The sequence below is a fragment of the Oryza brachyantha genome, chromosome 9 (genome assembly GCF_000231095.2).
Source record: "Oryza brachyantha chromosome 9, ObraRS2, whole genome shotgun sequence".
NCBI lineage: Eukaryota > Viridiplantae > Streptophyta > Magnoliopsida > Poales > Poaceae > Oryza > Oryza brachyantha.
Window position 1 is genome coordinate 6253131 of NC_023171.2, and position 27455 is coordinate 6280585.

The 27455-nt window shown below is 40.1% G+C and overlaps 2 protein-coding genes across 4 annotated transcripts; one reads left to right on the plus strand and one right to left on the minus strand.

Annotated features, from left to right (window-relative positions):
- Window positions 1-4245: 4245 nt before the first annotated feature.
- LOC102709023 (probable protein phosphatase 2C 67) lies at window positions 4246-10064 on the minus strand. 3 transcript variants are annotated; one of them, XR_001550966.1, is made up of 12 exons: window positions 9934-10064; window positions 9116-9529; window positions 8936-9044; window positions 8562-8598; window positions 7975-8019; window positions 7056-7108; window positions 6462-6623; window positions 5853-5936; window positions 5443-5532; window positions 5288-5335; window positions 4544-5025; window positions 4246-4473 (listed from the first exon to the last, which is right to left on the minus strand). XR_001550966.1 is itself a non-coding variant. In XM_006660467.2 (11 exons), exons 2-11 carry the CDS (start codon window positions 9472-9474, stop codon window positions 4918-4920), a joined length of 1095 nt encoding a protein of 364 aa, XP_006660530.1. In that variant the 5' UTR covers window positions 9475-9529; window positions 9934-10064; the 3' UTR covers window positions 4246-4917. The 3 variants fall into 3 exon arrangements, 2 of the variants coding, with proteins under 2 accessions (XP_006660530.1, XP_015696500.1); XM_006660467.2 differs by having other exon boundaries at window positions 4246-5025; XM_015841014.2 differs by having other exon boundaries at window positions 4246-5025; window positions 9972-10060.
- Window positions 10065-21450: 11386 nt separating this feature from the next.
- On the plus strand, window positions 21451-27156 carry LOC102710237 (polyadenylate-binding protein-interacting protein 8-like). Its single transcript, XM_040527802.1, has 10 exons — window positions 21451-21933; window positions 23042-23158; window positions 23316-23360; window positions 24478-24556; window positions 24672-24784; window positions 24903-24962; window positions 25053-25100; window positions 25208-25276; window positions 26514-26575; window positions 26704-27156. The coding sequence occupies exons 1-10, from the start codon at window positions 21553-21555 to the stop codon at window positions 26762-26764; spliced, it is 1035 nt and encodes a 344-aa protein (XP_040383736.1). The 5' UTR covers window positions 21451-21552; the 3' UTR covers window positions 26765-27156.
- Window positions 27157-27455: the final 299 nt, after the last annotated feature.

The window sequence follows — 27455 nt, forward strand, 5'->3', positions numbered from 1 at the left end:
ATAAAAAGAACTATGACATTTTTTTTAGTAATTTAACCGCGCAATGGATTTGGGAATGAAATTGAGAATTAGATGTCACCTTATTTGTTATTGGTGTTCTGATTATCCTTTATCCAATATTTTACCGGTATTTTGACATTTAAAAAGTAGATTTCACTTATTTGTTGTTCTGGGTCATGTGTTATTAACTCATATGGTCTCACACCTTACTGTCGTATAGGGTACTATAACTAAATAACATTTTTTAGATTGGAATTTTTCACTTTCTACCTTAGGCTTATAATTCCCGGTCACAAATTCTACTCCGAAAATAAATTGTTGGGAACTACTCTTCTGGGCATGAAAAATGAAACAACCGATTAGCACATGATTATTTAAGTATTAGCTAAAAGAACGTATAAATTTTTTTAAATATACCGTTTAGCCGTTTAGTTACCACGTGCACGAAAAATGAATGATAGGAAAGATCGACAAACAAACACGGGCACGAAAAAAGAATAAGTATATCGCGTTGGGAGTACAAAATTGTCATCTTTGTACTGCCCTGTCATGAATATATGAGGTTGGAAGTACAGCATTATATTATTCGTGTTTTTTTTGGTATTAAAAGAATGGAAAAAAAAAACGTCATGAGAACAGTAGGTAAATAGTGATAGAGCTACGTATTTTGTTTCAATCCTCAATTGGACAATTGGCTCGTTTGCTTCAAAGTTCAATCCTCTAATAAAGACTGAAAACAACTGCTATTGTCTATTATCTCTGTCCCATTTTTTTTTAATTTCTCTGTCCAACTTTTAACCATCTGTCTTATTAAAAAGAAATTTAGAAAAAATTAGTCACGCAAAAAGTAATATTTATGTTTTGTCACCCATAAAAATATTAGTTAAAAAATTTAAATAAGATGTTAAGTCAAACATTATACCCAGAAACTAAAAAATAGACTTATTTTAGGATGGAGGGACGGAGGAAGTACTTTCTACTGTCCTCATGCAACATATCAAAATATTTGTACGTTCGCTTTAACTACAATTTGTATTGACTTAATTGGCAGGTGGCAAGTAGGAACGAAATTGGTTACAGAAATTCATCTCCAAAAGGGGGGAAATGACTTTCTAAAACTTTTACAAATAAAACTTAAAAAAACATCTCCATTTATTAGGAAAAATATCCGAATATTCCTACTGTTCCACTTAATTAGGATTTAGTGGCAACGTGCCTACCATGCCATGCCAACGACCAAATTCTCTGCTTATTTTACTTAATTACGTATGGATATATTTCCATACTAAAATAAATATTCAAGCGGTCAGTGACAAAACAAGCAACGCTATCTATTGCAAACAACTAGTACTCAGTATCTCCCTAAATATTCAATGTCGTTAACCTTTTATAGCTGTTTGACTATTTATCTTATTTAAAAAAATTTACATAATTATTATTTATATTTATATCATTTTAATTGTTAAATATAATTTTGTGCATATATATATATATAGCTTTACATATTTTCTAAAACTTTTTAAATAAAATTTTTAAACATGTGTCAAAATGTCTGGTGAGGAAGGAGGGAGTAGTATTTTTCAGCGATCAATTTTTTTCTCGGACGTTGATAGTTTTAATTTGGAGGCGGAAGTGGTGGCGCTCAGGCGGCAGCCCAATATGCCTGGGAGTTATATCAGCCTCTCAAAGTGGCGTCTCATAGCATATACGTTCTACTTAAGGTTGCACATTCTCGTAAATACTTAATACTTAATTATTTTTATATCATTTCGTATATTGTTAAATATATTTTTATGCATATATATATAGCTGTACATATTTAATAAACTTTTTAATAAAACAAATATTCAAACGCGTATAAAAAAAGTTAACAGCGTCAAACATTTAGGGACGGAGCTATTATGATTTTATCAATTGTAATAGAAACACTATTAGAAAAAAAAGGAACAATATACATTTGGAAGACCACTAATGCCCCAAATTTTAAAACTGAACATCTAAACACAACGAAACTTTACAGTACCGTTACCGTCCATGTGACTCTGAAATGGTTTTGGATCGTGATGTATGAAACTTCGTTGCTATTACAGGTAATTCGGGGTGATTGTTTGACTTTTTTTATAAAAAACTTATTTTATATTGTTAAATAAAAAATAATTTATCAATTAAACTTTAATATAAATGTTTTTGATGATATAAAAGTTAGGGCTGAAAAATAATTTATCAATTAAACTTTAAATTTAAGTCTGAGAATTTAAATTTTGACTTCTCAGCGTAACGAATCGGAAGTGAAAAAATTGTCATTCTTCTCCTATTCCTTGTTGACTCGTGATGTATGAAGTTCTTTAGCTATTAAAGGATGTAGCACTGTTTATTGTTGACTAGCCATGCATCATCGTCACAATTCACAAGAAACCTCGTAAACTCATAATTGAGGTTATCGAAACTACATATTTATAAATAAAAAAGATAAATTTTAAAAATATTTAAATACGTGTTCTTGGTGATTTAAAAACAACTGCTATAAAATAAACTACAATAAACATAATTCTAAAATCAACTCCAAAATCAAAGTTAAAAATTTATATTTTATCTTATAAGTATAAACACAGATACAGCGTGGGTGAAAGACTTGAAGATTTGCATTGGAATCTTCTCTCTGAAAGTACTTAATATACTCCGTACGAAAAGATGGGTCAAGGGTGGTGTCCATGTTCTAAAGAATCTATTCGTAACACAGAAGCGAATGAACATCGATCTTGTAAACCGCAGCAAGTATGAAGTCTGGGCAGAGAGATCGAGGATAAAATTTAAATCAAGCTGACACTGCAGAGAATTGACAGTGAGATCAAGCATTCGCTGGTCTTCCTTTTCGTAAGGAAAAAGGAGAAATCATAAGTCAGCTCTGGTAACAATGATGTATTAAAAAGGGCATGTATCTTTGAACCGTTTGTATGTTGCGAAATTTGTAAAAAGACCCCACCCTATCTAACAGACGGTCACAACGTCTCTTCGCGAAGAGATAGCATGGATGCGTGCTTCAATGCCAAACCGACACCACTGGCACTGTTGTACGTCGTGTCTCGTCTATTCGCTAGTACTATTGATTACCTTGATTTATATGTCAAAAGATAAATTAAATGTTTTACAGACAAATAGATAAATCATTATATAAGTCGTCTATTTAGCTGTCTGTATGTGTTAAATAGACAACAACCGTCTACATGGTTATACTTGCCTAAAAAATATATTTGAGGTTATTAATTATTGTATCTAAAAAAGTCTCTCGGTGTATAAGGACGGAGAAAATTAGGATATTAATCGTTGTGTGGATCTCAAAACACCTCCCACGAGCCAACGACGCGTGGGGCCTAGGCCGACAGGTCAATTACACACTATGTATTTTTCACCTCCATGATTATTTATGGTACTGATTAAATTACTAACTACTCCCTTCATCCTATAATACAAGACAACTATTTTTTCATGTCATATGACTCTTTCATGATTTTTTATTAGTATTAGTTACGTCCTATATTATATTATGGGACGGTGGAAGTACGATGGTACTGACTAGATAATTGGCCTCAACAAATATGTGTGGAGTCCATCCCATGGTCTCAGACACACTACTGAAATCATTAGTTTTTATGTGATATGAATATTACCTTTGTTAAAAAATAAAACTATTTTTTGGTTGCTTACCAAATACTAAGGTTTAGTCAAAAGTTTTTTCTAAGTCACTTTAGTAATATTTTTTGTATTTTGAATTGTTTAGATTTCTTTGCAAAAACATGGCTGTGGAATTATTGTAATCATGGGAATTATAATAATCAATGCAGAAATGTTTATGCTATGATAAAAAATTTGAAATCTAGAAGTGCTTATATTTTAGAATGGAAGGGCAAATACGAACGTCGTTTTTTTAAGTAGATTTGTTCAAGATCCGAGCCAACTATTTTGAAACTACCTGCAGTTTTTCTCGTTGATATAAGCTATAGTATGCAAATCGTTCTTAATATATTAGAAGTATTGTTATACTATGAATTAAATATACCTGCAATTTGACTAATTATTACTTAAAAACCATAGGGCTTATTTTCTAAAAATGGATTGGAGATACCCCTTCCATTCCAAAATATAAGTATGTATTACAATATAAATATTTCTAAACATTTCTATGACATTGATTCCAATACACAAAAATCCATACATTTTCAGCCAATGAGATGATTGGGAAGAAAATTTAAGCAATTCAAAATTGACATTTTTACCACTGAAGTGACTGAGAATCATGTATTTATACCTTAGTTTTTACAACACCATGTGTACTCTCTTTTTACCGATGCAATGTGGGCAAAGATGCCGGAGATTCGAGTTACAGTTAAAGCTGATACTACTACCACCATTGAAGGAGACGCTTTACTCCCATGGCGTATTGGAGTCTACCTCGAGTGAAGAGCAAGTCGTCTTCTGAATTGACCAAACGCCAGGCTAGGTCAGACCTTGGGCAATGCCGTAACAACGGGAAAGACAACCTTACCTGTTTCATACGTTGATCGACCCAGCACACAAGACCAAATGTCGCAGAAAAGGTAAACCTGCAAACAGTGGACCATGCTGCTTGTTTAGTTGTTTGGCAATTGGCACAGTACGTGGTTTGATGTGCACCTCTCAAAAGAAACCCAAAAAAAAAAATGCAAAACGAAGAAGATGCAGAAGCTAGGGTAGATCTTTAATCCTGATTCCCAAATGCAAATACAAGTGTCCTGACGAGGTTCTCACAACGCATTTAACAGGGTAACTCATAGTTCAGGATCTGGTAACACTAGACCTAGACATTGTTTGTTCTCAGCTGATTCTTTACCCCAGTTTTCAGCTTTGGAGAGAATTGAGTCGCAGGAGCTCAAAGGATTTCTAGTGCTTGAAGACGATCAAGACAGCAGTGCAGTTGTCCTTGCATCGCCTCTCACGGACAGCCTCCTTCACGAGGCGCCGCACTGCAAGCGTTGCTGATGAGGTCTCCTTCAATGGTTGACACAGTTGAATAAAGTGAAGTCAGCAACAATTAAGATAGTCTTTGTTTCGGTTTAGGGTTGTGGAATTCCGTAATCATATAACGCATCGCTGAATTAGTAATATTGAATTCGATCGTGATCTGATCATATCATTATAGATTATGTGTGCCAGCATAATCTGACTATAAATCCTTTACAATTGCTGTTAGATGGTGGGCAAAATGCAAAATATACGGCTTTTAGTTGCAGATAACAGAAACAAATAGCACCTTCAATTGATTCTGAACAAACTCAACAGCATCACCTGGTCCAAATACCTGGGTGCATTTACAACACATGTTAAAACAACTCGGAAAAAAAATATTATTGAAACAGGGCAGAAAAACAATTGGCGATAAAGGGGGAGAAGAGAAAAAGAACATACTCCCCATAAGCCATCACAGCCAAGAATAATAAATTGATCTTTTTTCGTTAGTTCAAAGGAGTGGACGTCTGGGGTAGCAATCAGTCCAACCTAAAAGAGTAAGCATATAAGTGATCAGCAAATAAAAAAAGTAGCATTTTCCTATGCCTATGTCAATAGAAAACAGAGGTAGAAAAAGTAACTTAATTTTAGCAATTCACATTATATCTTTGAAAGAACTACAAAGACCTCAAAAGTGCCAGCAAGCTTTCACAAAGCCATTTTACAAGTTGACTCCTCAGCAATGCATAGGATCAAAGATTGGCTGGAACTATAGGTCTAGCATGTGAGAAATCTAGAATTTCATAGTTGCCTTGGATAAGTATAAATGTGCATAATTGCTTATGAGAAATATGTCTGCTTCAGCAAACCTTCTTAAACTGACGATCACCCAAAGCTCTAGATACTTCAATGCGACCTTGTAATCTTCCATTAGGGCCCACAGAACCGCCAGTCTTTTGTAGGGAAACAGAAGTTAAAAAGAATCATGAATCAACACAAATCAAAGTCTTAAGTTTTAACTATACAACTAACAAGATCATCAAATAGCCATTACATCAAAACTGAAAGGGACTAAACCAATAACAAGAAGCAAATCAATAAAGGATCTGTAAATCTTTTACAACGCAGTAAAGCATGGAACACATGATAACATACTCATTGTTAGAAACAAAAAAACTGAAACCAGTACAAGTGGGGTCAACACCTGCATATCATCGAAGAAGAAACAACAGGTGATGAAAATGGATATCGACAATGCAGAGCTACATTCATATTTGCAGTTTTATAGCATAATCAGATTACGTTTAATAAGTTACAGTGGACGCAGCATGATTACATTGGAAAATCTAAAAATAACTTTATTGTATTACATAACAGTGCATGAAGCATAATTTATATTTGAACCTTTTGAAATGAATCTGTAAATAAAGTTTGACAGGAAAACTGAAATAGATGTATAAAGTAAAAAAGAAAGTCACCTTCTGGATTCGAGCACGTTCTTGTGGAAAGATTGCTTTATGTTCTCTCGTCAAAACAATAGACCTCAGTTGATTTTTGGTGTCATCCACCACAGCATTACCATCAGTTGATGTGGAACGAGCTAATACAGCTTTAGCATCTCCAGCATTTGCAACAAAAACCTGTTTTTCAAATAAAATAAACAACAAGCACATAATTGACAATATATTTCACTAAATAAAAAATAATGTTGAGATCTGGTAATTCAAAATTTAGAACTATAAAACACATTGCGTTAAAACAAAAAAAATGGCAAACCACGCGATTAAGTTTTATACATACATAAAACCGTGGTAGATTAGACTTACTACATATAGTATCATCAAGGTACGCATATGGGTATAAGGGGGATGTCATGCAGATCATGAAATTTATATGGGCCCCTCATGAAACGTCCAGCATCTACCACTAAGAGGGCTGAAAGTAAGCACTAACGCAGTTTCTAAACATCTCAGAAGCTTGTTTCCATCAAAATTCCAAATTTCCAGATCCAAAACTATTATAATGTTAAAATATTATGAGCACACAAAGTTCCCTGGACACTGAAAACTAACCGTCTGCCCCAGGACCCAGACACAGACAGCTGTTGCACCATCTTGCCAGTTTCCTATAGTATAATGAGGAAATAGGTACAAATTCAGTAGTCTAAAGTAAAAAACAAAAAAAAAAGAAACAAGAATGAAACTAACAAATTTGCATAATAGAGCTTCAAAATCCACAATACAAAGTATGCTATTAGTTTACAACAAAAGAACAAATGTTTTCCTTTTGTCGTTGTTGAGAATAGGAAAGTGGAATGAAATACAATCTGATTAAAGTATTGGATATCTCGTCCAAACAGAAGGAAAAGGAGACATTTTGAGCAGACGTTTAGCATCTTTAATTAGCTCTGGCTTCTGGAGATCACCACAATAATTATTTAGTTGTATGCATTTTGTTGATAGCACCAGCTAAACAATTATTCTACCAGGTAGAAGGCCTTTTATTGTCAGTTATAATTGATAACAACGCAGAACATCAGGTAGAATTTGCAACAAGTTCACCCGTTACAGGAGACAGTCCAGATATTATTGGGAAATATGCAGGGCAGAGTTATATGATAAATGTGCAGGGCAGCTTTTCCACACGAATTGGATGCTGCAGAAGAGTAATAGGGACACTTTTTATTGTTTTACATGTAAACTTTTGCATAGGAGTTCTTAAAAATCTATTGAAAAATCATGTGTACAGAAGATACAATTAGACAATCAAACAAAATGTTAACAACAAATTCAACTTTGTTTGTGAGATGTAAAATTTGGCGATGAAGAAAACTATTCCTGATTTTTGAATTTTTCTTCGTAGTCTCAATTTAAACCTCGCAGGAGTTCTAGAAATTTGTATGCTTATGTAATATAAACTTAGCTTCATGTGAGATTTTTTCCCCAAGTTTTTATAACTTTTATGCCGTGGTTTCCAGCAATGTATTCATACCATTAGCACTTTCTTGCAGTAAGATCTCATCAGTTTTACGAAAACCTGAAAAAAAACAGAGCACAAATCACTTTGCAGGACAGTAATGTACTAATTACCCATGGAAAACAAATACTTTCTATATAGAAATTAAAGAGCCTGAAACATCAAATATGCACATGACACAGGTACAGTCAGTACATGTAGAGAATATGCTAATGTGCAGGAAATATAACTATAAACAAAGAAAGGTTGGAATTGAAATCATAGTCCTCTTAACACTGGAACAACGGATAAGGCATGGAAATGCCTACTAATTTTCCATAAACAGTAAAATCAGAACTCAACATCATAAAGCATATAGGAATCAAGATCAACCGGCTGCTCAGCCGCTTGGTGCAACCAGCTGCTGCACCTAGCAGCAAGCAAAGCAGCTGCAGCTGCACCAAGAAGCTGAGCAGGACCAATGTGTCTATGTAGTCTGTACTAGGAGGATAATCCAGCTATACACAAAAAAAATAAAAAAAATAAAAAATCAACAAATGCAATCCTAGTATACTATAGTTTAGACTACCATCAGCAAGTAACTAAGATTCATGTAATAATACCTTCAATGATGGCCTTCTTTGCAGCTTTAACATCCATCTGCAAAACCATTTTTAATACCGTTAGGTAATTCACAAACCACACAACTGTGCGCTTTGCATTCACACAAAATATAGATTTATCAAAAGACACCATAAAAACATATTCATCATTGAAGGTGACTTGAACCATAAATCTAGTAATGGACCTAACTGAAACGATTCATTACTGAAAGGCAAGATAAAACATAAATTTAATGATGGGATAGTCCTATGTGATAAAAGAAAAATTCAAAATAAAGAAACATGGAATGCACAATTTTGCAAATACTAAACTATCATTCAGTTTGGAAAATAGAAGTTCAGGTAGTGAAAGGAAGCAGATAATGTAAACAGACCAACTCACGTGGTAATCCTGCTGCAATAACATTTTGATGCAAATGTTTCTGTGCATACTCTGCAGCCAAGCGACCGCCATGCCCATCATATATTGCAAAATGTGCACATCTGCATAAGCTACAAACGTCAGACTAAAGGTACTGGACTCTAGTACTCGATATGACCAGAGAGAAGCATACCTCAGTTTTCCCGGAGATTCCATGCTAGCATCAGGAAGCAGCACCCATGCATCTTCCATAGTATGTCTGCAACCCTTGTCTTCAGCAGCATCAGCTTCAACACTAGTCAATGTCACCTCTCGCTCACTTGATACATTTGAGTTTGTTATTGCTTTCTCCTCTGAAACACACGGGTTTGTCGACACCGTGTTCTCCTTTCGAGAGGCATCTCCCTTCTGAGCCTTTTCGACATTTGCTTCTTGGGAAGCATCAGACTTGAGAATATGCTCCTTCTCAGCCGCAGCGTCAGCACCTTTCGGGCGTTTCGACACCCACTCCTCATTGCCGTCGCTAGCCGCTTCACGCTTTTGATGAACCATAATGATCCCAAAAAACTCTACAGCTTCCAACAGCCTCTCCGATTTCACCAGCACACTGAGAAATGCGCAACCAAGGAAAATAGGAATCATGAGTTTGCCGTGAGTATTCCACTACTTCTGTGCTAGTAGAACCTAATCACAATAAATATGAATCCCTTCATCTGCATCTACCGAATCCCCACCTCTCTTCCCCCATTACATGGACCAACCCTTCCTATCCACCCCACAAAAAAAACCTAGCAATAGCAGCCATTATCATTCACCACCCTGTCGCTTCGTTCCCAAACGCCGCAGGGCGCCGCCACCGCCGCCGGACGCCACCATCCATCACCGCCTTGCCCCCCGACCACATCGAACCCACCGACGCGATCTAAGAGCTCTCCGGAGAAGCAACCCAGCGGTAAAAAAAAACCGGAATAGGGAGAGGCGCCTTGCTACACAGAAGCACGACGACGAAACCTGACGAGGGAGTAGCGGCGGAGTACTGAAACCCGGACCTCCTGCGCCGTAGAGCCGCCGCGCCGCCGGAGTATGACGCCGGTGAACCAGTCTCTCCGCGCGCCGCCGCCTCGTGACTTCGCGAGCGAGAGGGCCGGTCGACGGAGAGAGTGCGAAGGGGATTTTTTTTGGGCTTCAACAGGCCATTTCCGGCCCATCCTAATGGATCTCGGCCCATTTCGGCCTCAATTCCGGGCCATCCGCGAATACGGGACCGAAATTTCTGAACTAAAATCTCGGCCCACTGTTTTGATGGGCTCGATTTTCGTCCTACCCGAACTGGGCCCTAAGGCCCCCTTTATTTCACAGTAACTAAGTATGACACGCTAGACTTTCATTGTTGAAAATATGGTCACATTTCACCATATTTTAATCCAAAATAATAAGATAATAGGCATGACAAACTTAGGGAATAATCTAACGATTATGAAGAGAACATTTGACAGCATGCTTAATATATAGTAAGCTAAAGCATCCAGTTGATCATGATATAGATATAACAATGAAATCATTGCTATCAGGTATTCGAAAACATTAAATAGAATACAGGAGAATGCGATATACCCTGAAAATGGCACTTCGCTGGTGTTTGAGGCAGTACTGCCTCCGTTGGTGTTGTTGTTCCCGTTGATGTTGCCGTTGCCATGCGCACCGCCGCCATTCCCATGTGCGCCACCTCTGCCGTGGGCGGCACCACTTCCACCCCCGTTGCCGTTTCCATCAGTCGACATGGTGTGCGAATGCACTCCCCAAAAACCTTAGCACCCGCCTACCCGTGCAGGTACTCTGGCGAGAGGGGTTCCGGAGGGCCGCTCGTTCCGAACTCTCGTGCGCGCAAGAGAACAGAACCGGGGAGACAGAGAGGTAGCGCAAGAACTCGAGGAAAAACCAGAGAGGAGAAAAAACTATGGAGAAGAACACACCAGCCTCGGAAAGAAGGAGGAATATAAAATCCCCCGAATCCACGTCCCCTGATCCCGCGATTCCGTTACGGAATTAGCGCACAATCAAATCGCGTAATTACCGCTGCGGACGTTACGCAATCACGAGGATTTGAAATTCTTTCCTTTAACTCCCAGCCGTTGCAAAAAGAAGGGACGGGCGGCCGAACGAGCCGACGCCGCGCCACGCCCCGGACCGGGCCGGCCGGCGCGCGCGCGCACGTGTAGCGGCCTTCCTACTGTCTCAGCCAGTCAACGGAGAGTCTCACTAACCTCTCTATTTAAGTTGAGCTTCTCCACTTTAAATCTCCAAGGTGGTATTATTGTCTCTACCATTCATTGTGGGCTAGTGGAATTTTAATCAACTTTAATTGGGCCTAGCCCATTTTGATTAACAATGCCCAGCAAATTTCATAGCTCACAAGAAAAGTTCTCAAGACTTATCTTGTTTATTATACCAGTGCTTCGGTGAAGACTGTTAAGTTGAACTTTTACCTAGGTAAGGAGCTACATCAGACCACAACTGAACAATGGACTATGCCTTGAATTGTCAGTCTTGTGCGGTCAGGTTTCACTCAGAACCTTTACTGATACTAGGCTACCATCTGCATCCCCTCTTGTTTGGAGCATATGAGTCAAACTCCAGGCCCTTTTATGAGTATCTAGAGATTACCCAAATCTCATAGACTGTGACTAGCAGTCGAACTCATATAGGTGTGTTCCTTCTAAGATGTTCTGTAGGTCAACATCTCTGTTTTGGGAAAAACCTCTCGGATCACATTAAGGTATAAGTCATCCTACCATACAGAGTAGAAGAGAAATGCACTATAAAAATGAGTCATTTTAAGGGTCTATTCTCTCAGTTATTGTTAACACCAAAATTTGATAAATTTCCATATTGGATTTGGATAAGGAAAGGTGCAACCGCCGACAGATATTTTATCTGGAAGAGACCAAATTCAATAGGGAATCGTAAAGACCAAGGTTTGGCGACATAAATTTATCTATTAATTAGAATTAGTTTAGATTTTATCTCTAGCATATTAGAGTTTGATTGGGACTTGTTTGTTTTCTTTTATCTATTAGAAATTGTGTCGTGTTAGAACTGTCTCGGTTCAGTTTGATCTTCTAGTCTAGTTGCGTGATTGCTAGTTATTGTATTAGTTTCAACTTTGATCACGTTCGTGTTTTGAGTTGATCTGGTCGACCACTTTAGTACTGTCTCGGTTAGGTCCGATCTAGTAGATTGCGTTCGTCAGATGGTTTATATCAGATTGATGTATTTTACTCATTGTTTTATCGGAGTACCAGCCGATAAGTTACTAATCATCGGCTCATTGGCTTGATAGCAATCTAGATCTATTTAGTATCTATCCTGATATTGCTAGGTTTAATCTTGAATTGTCTCGGTTGGGTCCGATCTTCTATGATTATTCTTAGCAATCTGGGCAATGTATTTTATAGATCTTGGTTGTTTATCTGTCGTCTAAAGTCGATGATTTTTGTCGATCTACATGCTTATCATATTTACATCAATAGAGTAGCCGATTGCTTTACTGCACTATTTCTATACCAATCGGCTTGATTTAGATTAGATCGGCAGTTATTTATGTTGCATCGGCTTATGAGAATTACATGCAAGTTGGTTTTAGCCGATCGTAACACATGATTCATTGTTTATTCCAAGTAATTCGTCGGTTTATTTATTAGCCTTATCGATCTTCATGTTTCCTCTAATCATATTGTGCTCGACTGCATAATGTCTTGGTTAAGTCCAATCTCTGCACGTCTAGTTCAATCTAGTGATAGGGACTCGTCCGATCGACTAAGATTAATAAGTAACTTGGTGGATTACGTTGGTTTAATATTTAATTTCAAGTCTATTTCTATTGGTGTTTCTAGCCGATCCATGTTTTTAGAGCCGATCGCTCATTCTATCGGCTAACCATTGTAGCATCAACATCCAATCGGGTAGACTTTTTAGTTACGTATTGGCTCGATAGCCAATCGACTTGTTTTACTACTTATTCTTGTCAGTTGCAGGATCAAACTGACTGGCACGTCCGCGCACCTTTTCTAAGATTTAGGTCATGCACTGGAGCTGTCTAAGATTGACTTCCAGGCCTTCGTGTGTGACACATCAGATCATATTTTTGACGTCAACAGTTATACAACAGCTTGTCTCACCATCCAAATTCACAGGATCTCCGATCACAATGGATAGGTTTCTACTATTGTGCAACTTTAGGTGGGTCTCAAACCCATTTCCCTCGATGCATTGTCTATCACATTACGTGATAGTCCCTTGGCGAACTGATCTACCAGGTTTTTAGCCGTCTGGACATAATCCAATGCTATCACTTCGAAGTTTTTCTGTTTTCTGACAGACTTCAGTCTTCTCTTTACATGCCTAGATGACTTAATGTTGTCTATTGAACTGTTCACCTTAATAATCATTGTTTCATTATCACAGTTCATTAGAATTGTTGGTTCTGGTTTTTCAACCACCGGCAAATCCATCACGAGTTCACGAAGCCACTCGGCCTCAACTGTGGCAGTATCTAGTGCTATGAGTTCTGCTTCCATTGTTGACCTCGTTAAGATGGTCTGTTTGCAAGACTTCTAGAAAACAACGTCACCTTCAAGTGTGAATACGTATCCACTTGTGGTCTTTATCTCATTAGCATCAGATATCCAGTTAGAATCACTATACCCTTCTAGCACTTTTGGGTACCCAGTACAGTGAATTTCAAAACTCATTGTCCCCTTTAGATAGCGCATGACTCTTTCTAGAGCCCACCAGTGATCATCTCCCGGATTTGAAACAAACCGGCTCAGTTTGCCAATAGCAAATGAGATGTCAGGCCTCGTTGCACTGGATAAGTACATCAATGAGCCAATGATTTGGGAGTATCTCAACTGATCCCTTGCTATCCTTCGATTTTTCCTTAATAGCACGCTAGGATCATAAGGAGTAGGAGCTAGCTTGCAGTCACTAAAGCCAAAGCGACTCAAGATCTTGTCCACATAGTGAGATTGCAAAAGTGTAATCTCACCCTCATCTCCTCTCAGTAGCTTAATGTTAAGAATAACATCAGTCACTCCCAAATCCTTCATTTCAAAGCTTTTGGACAGAAAGTCCTTAACCTCAATCACATTGAGGCTGGTTCCAAAGATCAATATGTCATTGACATATGGACACAAGATTACTCCCCCCCCACCACAACGATAGTACACATATTTATCAGCTTCATTCACAACAAAGCCAGCATATGTGAGTGTTGTGTCAAACTTCTAATGCCATTGCTTAGGTGCTTGCTTGAGGACATACAAGGATTTCAACAATTTACACACCATTCTCTCCTGACCTTCTAGTACATAGCCATCTGGTTGATCCATATAGATCTCCTCCTCTAGTTCTCCGTTTAGTAAAGCTGTCTTAACATCCATCTGATGGACGAGAAGACCATGAGAGGCTGCCAGAGCTAACAGTACCCTAATAGTGGTCAAGCGAGCAACAGGTGAGTAAGTATCAAAGAAGTCCTCGCCTTCCTTCTAGGTATAACCCTTGGCCACAAGTCTTGCCTTGTACTTTTCAATTGTACCATCAAGCCTAAGTTTTTTCTTGGAAACCCATTTGCATCCAACAGGCTTGCACCCATATGGACGCTCAACGATTTCCCAAGTACCATTAGATATAATAGAATCCATCTCACTACGTACCGCTTCCTTCCAATAGTCAGTGCCACAAAGGCCTTTGGTGGTCTTATTGGCGGAGATGAATATGCCTCTTCTATGGTTCTTGGAGTATCATCTATGAGATATACAATGTAGTCATCTCCAAAGGATTTTGCAATCCTTTGTCTCTTACTTTTGAGTATCTACAATGTTATTCTCTTTGGGATTTTCCTCAACAGTTTGATCATCGTGTTCTATCGTTTCAAAGTGCTCATGGGATGCAATAGGTTCTTGACCAGAAGTGCTAGGTGTACTCTTCATGGAAATTCATTCTCAAAAAATGTAGCGTCTCTGGACTCAAAAATTATACCTATACGTATGTCTGGTACACCAGAGTTTACTATTAAGAATCTATAACCCACGCTATGGATAGCATAACCAAGGAATACACAGTCAACGGTTTTTGGTCCAAGTGTTCGCTTTTTGACTATAGGTACATTCACCTTTGCCAAACAGCCCCATGTGCATAGGTAGGAGATATTTAACCTCTTCTTTTCTCATTCCTTGAATGGTGTTACTTTCTTGTGCTTCATTAGAATTTTATTCCGGACGTGACAAGCAGTCAAAATTGCCTCACCCCACCATTTCTTAGATAGTTCCGCGGTATCTAACATGGCATTCACCATCTCAGTTAGAGCGCGGTTCTTTCTTTCGGCTATCTCATTTGACTGGGGTGAATAGGGAGGTATCCTCTCATGAATAATTCCAAGCTCTTCGCAAAAGGATGTAAACTCATTGGAAAAATATTCTCCACCTCTGTCGGACCCTAAACGTTTGATTTTCCTCTCTAGTTGGTTTTCTACCTCAGCCTTATAAATCATAAAGTAATGCAGCGCTTCATCTTTTGATTTTAACAAATACACATAGCAAAATCTAGTGCAATCATCTATCAGTGTCATGAAGTATTTCTTTCCACCTTTAGTCAACATACTGTTCATTTCACACAAGTCTGAATGAACAAGTTCTAGAGGTGCCAAATTTCTCGCCTCTGCTGCCTTGTGAGGCTTGCGAGGTTGTTTCAACTGAACACAAGTATGGCACTTAGAACCTTTGGCAAAAGTAAATTTTGGAATTAAACTCATGTTGGCTAAGCGCATCATACAACCGAAATTCACATGACAGAGTCGCGAATGCCACACATTGGACTCATCATTCTCACAAATATGGTTCACAACTTTATTATTACACATATCATCGAAAGAAAAAGCGGAACAAGCCTCCGTTGTCGTAGCCTTTACCAATAAAAGTTCCATATTTTGAAACAACACATTTATTGGACTCAAACACAAGTCTAAAACTATCTCTACATAGTAGAGAGCCACTAACTAGATTCTTCTTTATTGAAGGGACATGCTGCACATTCTTGAGTTGCACGGTCTTTCCCGAAGTAAACTTCAGATCGATCGTACCAACACCATGAACAGTCGCAAGTGACCCGTTTTCCATCAACAAGGAGGAAGCTCTCCCGAGCTAGTAAGAAGAAAATAGGGAAATGTCAGCACACACATGAATATTAGCACCTGTTCCTCCGCCCTCACTAATGACCATGTTGGCTCACGATCAGGACAGTTCTTGGCCCAATGCCCGGGTTTACCGCACACAAAGCAGTCACCCTTGGCCTTTTCCTTGCCTTTCTTCTTAAAGGCAGTAGTGGCGTTTGGTTTGACGTTAGGCTTGACTTTCTTCTTATTGTTGTGGGATGCATGAGGGTTCTTCTTCTGCACCAAATTGGCGCTAGAACCCCCCTCTACCTTTTTGCCTTTGCTGTCGTTTGCCCTTGCCTTCTCCTCAACACCCAAGGAGCCAATGAGATCAGTAACACTGAACTCCTGTCTCTTGTGTTTTAGAGAAATAGCAAAATCTGACCAAGAGGATGACAGTTTGGCAATAATGCCACCAGCCACAAACTTGTTAGGCAATTCACAGCGGTTGTTCTCAAGTTCCTTTGCTAGCATCTGAATCTCATGAGCCTGTTCCACTACAGAACGGTCATCGACCATTTTGTAGTAATAGAACTGCTCCATGACATACAGCTCGCTGCCAGCATCGGAAACTCCAAACTTGGCCTCAAGTGCATCCCACATCTCCTTCCCCAAAGGCATGTGCATATACACGTCCACTATGTTGTCGGCCAGTACAGTGATCAATGCCCCACGAAACAGGCAATCCGCCGACTCAAATTTGGCCTCCTCCTCAGGTGAGAGAGGCCTTTCGATCGGTTTGCCTCGTGAGACAAAGAAGCATTGCATGGCTGTCAACCACAGCAGTGCACGTGCTTTCCATCTTTTATAATTTGAACCATCAAATGCATGCGGTTTCAAAGTAGCAGCAAAACCAACTACCGAAAAGGACATATAAGGTTTTTGGATTGTTGAAAATATGGTCACATTTCGGCATATTTTAATCCAAAATAATAAATAATAAGACAATAGGCATGACAAACTTAGGGAATAATCTAACGATTATGAATAGAATATTTGACAGCATGCTTAATATATAGCAAGCACAAGCATCCATTTGATCGTGATATAGCAATGAAATCATTGCTATCAGGCATTCAAAAACATTAAACAAAATAGAGGAGAATGTAATATACCCTGAAAATGGCTCTCCGCTGGTGTTTGAGGCAATACTGCCTCCGTTGGTGTTGTTGTTCCCGTTGATGTTGCTGTTGCCGTGCGCACCGCCGCCATCCCCATGCGCGCCACCTCTGCCGTGGGCGGCACCACTTCCACTCCCGTTGCCGTTTCTGTCAGTCGACATGGTGCAGTGAGCAGTCGTGCGAATGCACTCCCCAAAAACCTTAGTACCCATCTACCCGTGCAGGTACTCTGGCGAGAGGGGTTCCAGAGGGCTGCTCGTTCCAAACTCTGGTGCGCGCAAGAGAACAACACCGGGGAGACAGAGAGGTAGCGCAAGAACTCGAGGAAAAACTAGAGAGGAGAAAAAGCTATGGAGAAGAACACACCAGCCTCGGGAAGAAGAAGGAGGAATATAAAAACCCCTAAATCCGCGTCCCCTGATCCCGCGATTGCGTTACGGAATTACCGCGCAATCAAATCACGTAATTACCGCTGCGGACGTTACGCAATCACGGGGATTCGCGCAATTAGCGCTGCGGACGTTACGCAATCACGGGGATTCGAAATTCTTTCTTTAACTCCCAGCCGTTGCAAAAAGAAGGGACGGGCGGAGCGGCCGGACGAGCCGACGCCGCGCCACGTCCCGGACCGGCTGGACGTCCGGCCAGCCGACACGCGCGCGCGTGTGGCGGCCTCCTACCGTCTCAACTAGTCAACGGGGAGTCTCACTAACCTCTCTATTTAAGTTGAGCTTCTTCACTTTAAATCTCCAAGGTGGTATTATTGTCTCTACTATTCATTGTGGGCTAGTGGAATTTTAATCAACTTTAATTGGGCCTAGCCCATTTTGATTAACAATAAGCATAGTCTTTACCGAGTATTTGAAGGCGTCGTTAGATTATTGGGGCCTCAATGGGTACACACGGGTTAAATCTAAAACCTGTACCCAACCCATAACTTCATGGGGCCCATACCTATAAACTCATGAGTGTGAATATACACCCATACTCGCACCCACTGGGTACAAAACCCGTTGGGGCCCTGGACCCATGGGTCCAATTTCCATCCCTAAAAACCATGAGCCTTTCACTAGGACAAAAGGGTTTTCTTCTTTTTTCTAATAAAATTCTTGTCATGTCATCAAAAAATCTAATGTGGCACCTAATTAATGTCAAATGAAAGGACCATTGAAAATGGCCTAATACGCACGCCGGTCACTTTGGAGGCTGTTGTACTGTTCTGGTCGGACTTTTGGTTTCAAATTGGCTATCCTCTTTGTTGCATGGCCATCTCGCTATAGCCTCCATTTAGTGGACCTCTGTTTAGTGGAAACGCTGCTATAGGCCATCTGGGCATGTACAACCAACTAGTGTGGTTAGTAATCCCAGTTTGCCGCAGCTGATGTGTTTGTATGGACTGTTATCTTGTAAGACTCCCTGGAGCTATAGGAAGCTCTAATGGCTTAGGCATGTCTCAAGACTCAAGTCGGAGACCACAATTTTTTTGAGATACAATAACTATGTAAACTTATTTCTTGGACTCATCTAGTGGTATCATGAGTTATAAGTCCACTAGAGGCTCCTTGTATTGTGGATGCCATAAGATATCCATACCTAAGCCTACTAATGGCCAAACCAAAATTGCCCCACTCCACTTGGGTGTGCAGAACACTCCCCAACCAATCCAATTCAATTCAGGATGTGTGAAACCCAATGAATCCAATCCAATAGGGAAGGAAGATCGAACTAGTCCAAACAAGTGTAGAGAAATGAACTCAATCCATTCCAAACCCATTCCCAAACCAAGTAAACTCCAAAACATTACTCACAGACATCAACTATCCTTCGCTTGCTTTTGCCCGTGCTTCCTCTAGTTGTACCCATCCTTCGCCTTATTGTTTCGCCATTGCTGTTGCCCTTGTGGTTGCTCGAGATGGTGGCATTTTTCCTTCCCTCTACTACTTGCGACTCCTGCTCCTGTGCAAGCACATACATGGATACTAGTAAGCTCGACTATAATTAACTTGGCCTCCGCATCAACCCTACAGCCTCATGCATCATAGCGATGGACTCACTCATTGACTCTGTCGGGTCGTTGTCGGCGTCCTTCGTCGTTGCCATGTTGTCTACCGTGGCCACGATGCTCAACTCTAGCAGGATCCCCACGACATCTCATAAGAAAGTCATGTACGTGGTCACTGTCTTCGCATCCTTAGAGGTTACCCGTTGGTTCTTGGCATAGGTTGCCAGCGCCGTCGTGCCCTACCTCTACCGCACGCTAGAGTTTGACAGCATGGCTGGCACCAAGCAAGCGTGCATAGCTTTGGGCTTGCTCACTGCAGACTTTTTGGACGACATGGTGGTAGTGGCAACTAGAAGGACTTTGATTCACCACTAGACAAGACATGATCACTTGGTAAAAAAAACCATCAAGGGAAGCTATTCATGGGCCTGGTGAAGCTTGGAAGCCCATTTGATAGGAATGTTTTGTCATCTCATCGTACTCCTTTGTTTGTCGTATTTATTTCCTCAGATAATAAATATTTAATATTCATGACAAGATTTGATCAATCCTTTAAACCCTTGATCACCAAATTTTTGAATTCAGCATGTTTATCAAATAAAGTTATTCTAGGTCGATGCATTGAAGTTAAGCATTCACACGTTCTCTTCTTTTCTCTAGTTACCAAATTGGATGTTTAAGAGCCTCGAAGGTTTTTTAGAGGTAATATATGTAGAAGCTAGCCAGTCACGCACGACCTTATTCAAATTGTTGAAGGAACTTTTTTAGTATCATTGTTTAAGGCTAGCTGAAATATTGACTCGAGAGAAAGGAAAAACAAAAAAGACAAAGGAAAAAATAAGGCAAGTATTGCACTTGGCAACATACTTGTATCCTTGCACACCCTCGATCATTTTAGTCGGTGGTAGATATAGAAATTTTCTAGAGTCAAGGCAAAATCTACTATGATGGAGTCCTTGGCATCTATAATCGGCGACTTGGCATGTCCACCACTTGTCATGTGATAGCGAGCTTGAGTAGCCATCAAAGACGACTGAGACTCCCTAAGTGATTCTAGCTCATTATTTCACGCCAATAAATCCAAACAAAATAAAAGAAGGTAAACGGATGCATACGTATGCAAACTGCAAGAGAACAATGCATGATGCAGTTTATTGTTCAATTAATATTTCGGTTTTCCTTTATAAATAACAGTTTTCCCTCGAAAGAGCTCTGCAAGAGAAAATAATTCTTCAGATAAAGATTCATTTTACGTTACGACTAATAACGACAACTAGAATAATAGTTGTTAGTGTGTATGACTCTACCTGCCATGATTTAAATCATAATGTTTATAAATATAAATATATGTATAATAACCGCCAGTGTGCATGATCCTACCGTCATGATTTAAATTATAATATTTATTAATCTTTAGTTAGTGCTGAGACCAAAAATTATGTTTTTCTCTATCCCATGAATAATGGCCGTTACTAGCTGTGAGCTTTGATGTATTTCAATATGAGGTGCTATCAATAATTTACTGCTAGCTTTGGCCCGTCCATAAAATAGATGGATTATATTACTCCATACTAAACATGGTTAATGTGTTGGCATTCTTAAATCCATCCCATAAATTTTCTTGCATTAATGCCCTATAGCCTAAAACAAATTTCCTTTTCTTTTCCCCCAGAAACGAGTCGGACAGTTGACACTAGGGGGTGTGTGTGGTGTCATCTCCTTCCTCCTCCCCGTCACGAGCAAAACCAAAGCGACAGTAAGCGACGCTCGCGTCATCACTGACACATGGGGCCCGTCCCGTGCTGGCCCACACTGTCATTGACTAGAGTGAGGCACTACCCTGGCCTGGGCCTCCTCGCCTCGGAGCCCCCGCACACGTGAGCTGCGCCGCGCGCGACTCCCGCTGACCTGCGTTGACCGGCGGCGCAGCAGGGCCCCATCTGTCAGCGACACGTCCACCCTTCACGGCGGTCGCGTGCCAGGACCGGAGGGCTGATCTCTCGCGGCTTCGACCGACCGCCCCATTGACCCTTACAGCCACTGCGGGTGGGTCCCGCGCTGACCTATGTCCCACCTGTCAGTGACTGTTCGGTGGATAGAGACGCGCAGCCGTCACTGGCTTTTTTTTTTTTTGGCCGTTGCTGCATATAAAGCATGCCGCGTTCACATGGTTGTAGTGCCAAATCTACCAACTCTTCTTCTCCCCTCCGCTCGCCCGCTCCGTTCGACGTCGCCGGCGAGCCGCCGCCGCCGCCGGAGAGAAATAAGAGGGGCCGCGACCGGTCAGGGCGGGGCGCATGGAGGCGAGGAGGGTTGTTGTGGTGGTGGGCGGCGGCGCCGGGGCGGGCCGGCTCAACCCGGACGCGAGGGAGTTCGTGCCGTGGTGGCGCCGCCGCCACGACGCCGGGACCTCGAAGCTCTCCGCCGACGCGCCGGAGTTCGTGTACGAAGGCTGGTTCTGCTGGCGATCAGGCGGCGATGATCTCACCGCCGCCGCCGCCGCCGCCGCCGAGGACGGCGACGGCGCGGCGCCGGATCGTCATCAGCTCGTCGTCTCGGAGCGCCTCCTCAACCCGGACGCGCCGGAGTTCACGTTCACCCCGATCCGCCGGAGAACACCCCCCTCCGCCGCCGCCGCCGGGAATGGCATCATCTCCTCCTCCATCCGCTCCTGGAGTGTAAGCAAGGGGGCAACTTACTTGCATTCCATGGATCTCTTTCGAATCATCGATCAAATTCGAATTTTGATTTCGATCTCGATTTCGAAATTTTTCTATCCTTTTTTGTATGTCATTACGATCTTGTTCAGGTAAATCCTGATGCATGCAAAGACGACTTTACGCTTTCCTTTTCGGGTGGCGCCGGCGGGTAGTTGCAGCGTGGAAATCGAGGCGATCGGTCGGGAGGGTTTTACGTTTTCGGTATAGGGATAGCGTCAGACCGAGGTGGTTGCTCATTCACTGAGAGCTTCAAAGAAACACAAGATTTAGGGAGTTGTTGCATGCTTTGAGTGCTTTGCTAGCTTCTCTCTTTTATTTGGATAATTATAAGGAGGGACTTAATATCTCTATTATCATTCTTGATATAGAAGAAAATTGGCGAGAGAACATGCGCTAGAGCGGACTCGAACACGACTCGACCTGACCTCCTGGGCGGCTCCGTAACCACTGGGCTACGGCGCCATTCTCTTGACTGCTTGTCTTTATTGGTTATTATTTATTCAAGCCGTATTTATATATTCCGACATGAGGATATTATATTATATATTAAAAAGATAAAAGATATATCATGCATTTCCGAGGGCTTTATCCATGTTGGCGTCATGCTCTTTGATGTTATTTGGTTTGAAATGATGGTTACATAAAAGAAATTAACCCCTAGATGTTTGGCTCCCCCTGTTCTTCAGGGGCTGTTGTTGTCCTCTCCCCTTGATTTTAGACTTTAAATATTTCCTATTTAGTCAGGTACCACTTTTGGTTCCACCTATCTTTTTCCTCTTTCTCTGTCTGTTCCAAATCTCATGAACAGCTACTTTCCTAAAGTTTGATATATGGTGCATATGCATAAAGTTTTGTCTTCTTTTTCACCCCTTTTTTTGCTGTTTGGATTTCTATATATAATGCTTCTTATCAAATGCATCTTATTTTATCTAATGAAGATCAAAATTATGCGCAATCTACCGCCGTCATAACACATCATCTTTAAATTGGGAATTTAATTTGCTATAGTTTTGAGGCTCCTAATTATTAATTATTTTTTCTGTGACATTTTTTTTTATTCTTATAGAGGAGGGATGGTAGAAACTCGCGACAAGGAAAGGCTCCGTTTTCTTCCCGGGTTCGAAGGGCCCAGAAGGAAGAGTTTGTGAGAAGAACAATTTTTGTAACCGATATTGACCATACTGTAAGAGACTGATATTTTCACATGGATTATCTATAATGCGATCGATGATCTTTATTTTTCAATGGCATTCATACTTCTGTTAATGTAAAATATGATATATTATCTGTGATTATATATGCATTTTGTTTCTGAAAGATAAGGTTTATGCATATTTCAGGTTACTGAGGACATGCTGGCTGAACTGTTTGGGAGCTATTGCAGCGTACGTCTCTTGCTTCTTCCCATGTACTTCCCATGTTTTTTTTATTTGACGCTTAACTTTTAAATTTTTTTATGAAATATGTAAAATTATAAGTCATGTTTAAAGTTTCTATAAAAAATAATTACTAATTATATAAACATTTTTGTATAAGACGAATGGTAGACCTAAAAATCAACAGCGTTAAATGAATAAAACAGAGAGAGTATATATATGTCATATTATACACACTGTTAGCTTTACTGTGGATTAATTTCTAGCTATATATCCGTTACTTCTATTTCTTGCATGTACATATATGAGTTAATCGGTACAGTGACATATAAACTCATATATATGAGAGAAATAGACCCATTTGTGACAAAAAATCAATATGCAATGTGTTGTTAATATTTGTAACGTACCTTTCTTCTCATTTTTCTCAACATGTATATACGTTCATATTCATATTAAAACTGCAGCACCATACACTTTACTTCTTGTCAGATATCCTTTCAAAGATACACCTGGATCAAATGAAACTCTTAGAAGTATGTGATAGAACTATAGGACCTCTAGGTGTCGATCTAGTGTTAGGTATCAAGGTCGTTAGTTCACAGGGTTTTGAGAGAGAAAGCTACACCTTCAGTCTTCGAGGATGAGGCGGCCATGGCGATGGCAGTGGTGGTGAGATTTTCCCGCTCACTTCAGTGCTGTTCAGATCAGTAGGGTTAAGTTCTAGGGTTTTGTGAGGAGCACTTGTGCACGATGAACCGAATTGGGTTGCGTGCGCCAACGGCTCTACTTTTCTTTTTATACAGCTGCGTGAGGAGGGGGCCCACAACCATTGTACGGCTGGCGCCCCCGATCAGCGCGTGTAGGCGGAGTGGGGATCGGGAAACCAATCCCCCGGAGATCGGATCAATCTTAACTAATAGTATGTATGCACCAGTTATGAAATTTTATACGGACATGATTAATTTCTCGTTTTTAAACATGCATGCAAGTCCTGTTATCGTGTACATCACTTCAGGAGAGATTTTGTTTATAAGATGGTCTCCTTATTTGGTTCTACTAAAGATAATATTTCCATAAAGTTAGCTTTTAAGTGAATGTGATTTAACATCATATGTTGCAACAGGCCGTGGTGGCGGATTGTCGCATCTGTGGAGACCCCACATCTGGGCTTAGGTTTGCATTCATTGAATTTCAAGATGAGGGTAAGTTGCACATTTCCAACCCCAATTAATCTTGTTTATGATCAATATAAGTCAGGACTGAGAGGTGCTCATAAAAATGTAGTCTGAAACTATAACCATTGCAACCCTTTTTCAGATGATGCATATGCTGCATTGGACCTTGATGGCTATGTTCTGGGCATTTGCCCTCTTAGGGTTGCACCATCCAAGACTGCAATCATGCCTGTGAACCCTTCTTTTCTCCCTCAGGTCAGTACAGCCATGAAACCATGTTATTACCATGGATGCTTAATTTGTAATTAAGGTAGAGCAAAAGTGTTCCATTTTCAAGATGTTATGGGTCTTAAATTAAATTTTTGTACTGCAGTCTGACGCTGAGAGGGAGATGTGCTCAAGAACAATCTATTGCACGAACATCGACAAGAGTGTAGGCGAAACCTTAATTCTCCTTGAGAGATATTTCTCCAATAAGCAGTTGTCTCCAATTCTATTAAGTTCCTTGTTAACCTTTTTGTAGGTCACTAAATCAGATTTGAAGTACTTCTGCGAGGAGTATTTTGGTCAGGTCAGAAGCATAAGCATCTCACGAATTGATAATTATTTTTCAGTGGCTCACACTATATATATGTTTTTTTTTCTGAATTATCTCCTTCCTTCATTGGTTATATAAAGGTTTCCCGCATAAGGCTTCTAGGTGATGATCAACACGCCACTCGCATAGCTTTTATTGAGTTTGCTGAGGTGATACTCTCAAATATCCCAATTCTCAATGCAGTAATTTTCTTATATTGAATTGACATATATCAATGTGATGCATGATAAACATTACACATTATCATCCTGTTAAGCATGCATGCTTCTCTTTTTGATGGTCGGCAGTCACTTTTTTTGTCTAGAAGAGTAAAATATATGGTCAGTCGTTAAACTTGAGAGCAGATATTATTTAGATCCATAAAATTAAAAATTGCACATTTAGGTTTTTAAACTTCAGAGCGCATGTCATTTCGTTCTGTAAAATTTTAAATTGTCCATCTAGGTCCTTAACTTAAGAGTAGACGTCATTTAGATCCGTAAACTTAAAAATTGCATATCTAAATCCACCATGTTGGTTTAATGAATCATAGCCGGTCTAAACTTCATTGACTGAAGCTGACCGTGGAGGGGGTTGTTTATAAATGTGCTACCCAAATAAAATGTCATGTCAGTGGTCAACTTCAGTCAAATGAGATGTGAATAAACTATGATTCATTAAACCAAGATGGTGGATCTGAATGTGTAATTTTCAACTTTACGAATCTAAATGACATCCGCTCTCAAGTTTAAGTACCTAGGTATGTAATTTTTACATTTATGGACGTAGACGACATCCCTCCTAAGTTTAAGGATCGGTCATGTATTTTACTCTATTTAAAATTTAGATTATGTCACTAGCTTACAACCATTTTTTATGCTTATCTCTGCTAATTAAAAGAGGAGTCCTCCGTTCTCTTCCCCACCTCACATCACGCAAAAACCGCCGCTTCCTCCCACCCCACGCCATGCAATAATCACCGTTTTAAAAAAAAAGCAAGTGGTTTATTTAAAAAACCATTTCTCTTCTATAGGCTTGTGTACTTATGCAGTCCATCATTAATATACAAGTATTTTGTAATGCACGAGTATATTACTGATTTATGTAAATGTCAACCCCATGCACACTCACTACTACAGAAAAGCTGATTGCATTTTAATTTGTTCAATGATTCGAGGGGTTAGGTTCCTAACATAACTACCAACTGTCAGATATTTTATTCTTCTATTGTTCGTTATTTAGTTCTAAAAGGAAATACCATCAAGAGGTATTATAAATCGTCCATTCAATGGCCTTTTAATACATTTCGTTCCTTCAATTGGATAGTACTAGCAAGAATTTCAGCATAATATAAGTCTGAAATCTCCATATCTATAATGCAACTACATGTTGTGTTCACATTTGCAGGTTAATGGTGCTATTAACGCCCTGAACTCCAGTGGCATATTTGCAAGTGGCCAGCCTATCAGGTTCAGTAATCCTTACTACACCCTCTCTTAACTATGCACTATGTTTCTTCCTTGTATTCAGATATAGCAAGACAGAATTACACCTTTTACAAACCATCACCAAACTAACCTTGTTTGCCCATTGTCAGGATGTGCCCTTCAAAGACGCCGATCAGGACTGATCATCTCCCTCGCCGTCCAATCGTCTGAGACATCGCAATGCCGGCCAGAATCCAGAGATATGATCTGCTCATCTGTTGATCCTGCCATGCAGTAGACATATGGCAGCTTCAGCTAGTGTGTAGTTTTTTTTTTTCCTATTGAGTTTCTTCCTCAAAGAACCTTCATTCTGTGACCTGCCTGCAGACAGCAGAGAGCTGAATCTGATAGACTAAATTCTTACTTGTCCATGGTCATGTATGTCAGGTTTGCTTGGTTGTAGTGTACCTGAGACTTTAGCCATTGTCCAGACTCCAGAGAGTCGTGTTTCTGCATCAGTTTGCTTACTGGTCTCTTAAATTCATAGCTTGGCATCCAGTGGTTTCACCAGAACAGATTGTTCCCGAAAATTATAGTGAAATTTATAGCTGAATTTTGAAAGTGCGCTGCAGAGAGAAGTACTTTCTTTGTAGGATAACTGATGTTCATCTGGGAGGATACAACTTCAGGCAGCCCAACTGTGATGGATAAAAGGGGCAAAAGGTGTGGTGCAAGATAACAATAGTCATATGCTTAGCTTCAGGATATTTGTGATGGCACAGGCATTTGTTTTGTCACCAACTATGTATACTGTTGAATGTATGAGATAGTGCAGACCAAAGAAAAGAAAATATAATAGCACATGCCAGGGATTTTCCCAATTACATCATGCCATAAAAATAACTTAAGAGGCAAGCCAAGA

Excerpts from the sequence above, each read along its gene's own strand:
- LOC102709023 (XM_006660467.2), bottom strand. The coding sequence starts at position 9,474 with ATGGTTCATCAAAAGCGTGAAGCGGCTAGCGACGGCAATGAGGAGTGG. Across the intron at positions 7,109-7,974 it reads ACTGCAAGAAAGTGCTAATG|GAAACTGGCAAGATGGTGCA; the intron begins GTATGAATACAT and ends ATTATACTATAG. Across the intron at positions 5,533-5,852 it reads GTGATCGTCAGTTTAAGAAG|GTTGGACTGATTGCTACCCC; the intron begins GTTTGCTGAAGC and ends TTACTCTTTTAG.
- LOC102710237 (XM_040527802.1), top strand. The coding sequence starts at position 21,553 with ATGGAGGCGAGGAGGGTTGTTGTGGTGGTGGGCGGCGGCGCCGGGGCG. Across the intron at positions 23,361-24,477 it reads TGTTTGGGAGCTATTGCAGC|GCCGTGGTGGCGGATTGTCG; the intron begins GTACGTCTCTTG and ends ATGTTGCAACAG. Across the intron at positions 25,101-25,207 it reads GCGAGGAGTATTTTGGTCAG|GTTTCCCGCATAAGGCTTCT; the intron begins GTCAGAAGCATA and ends GGTTATATAAAG.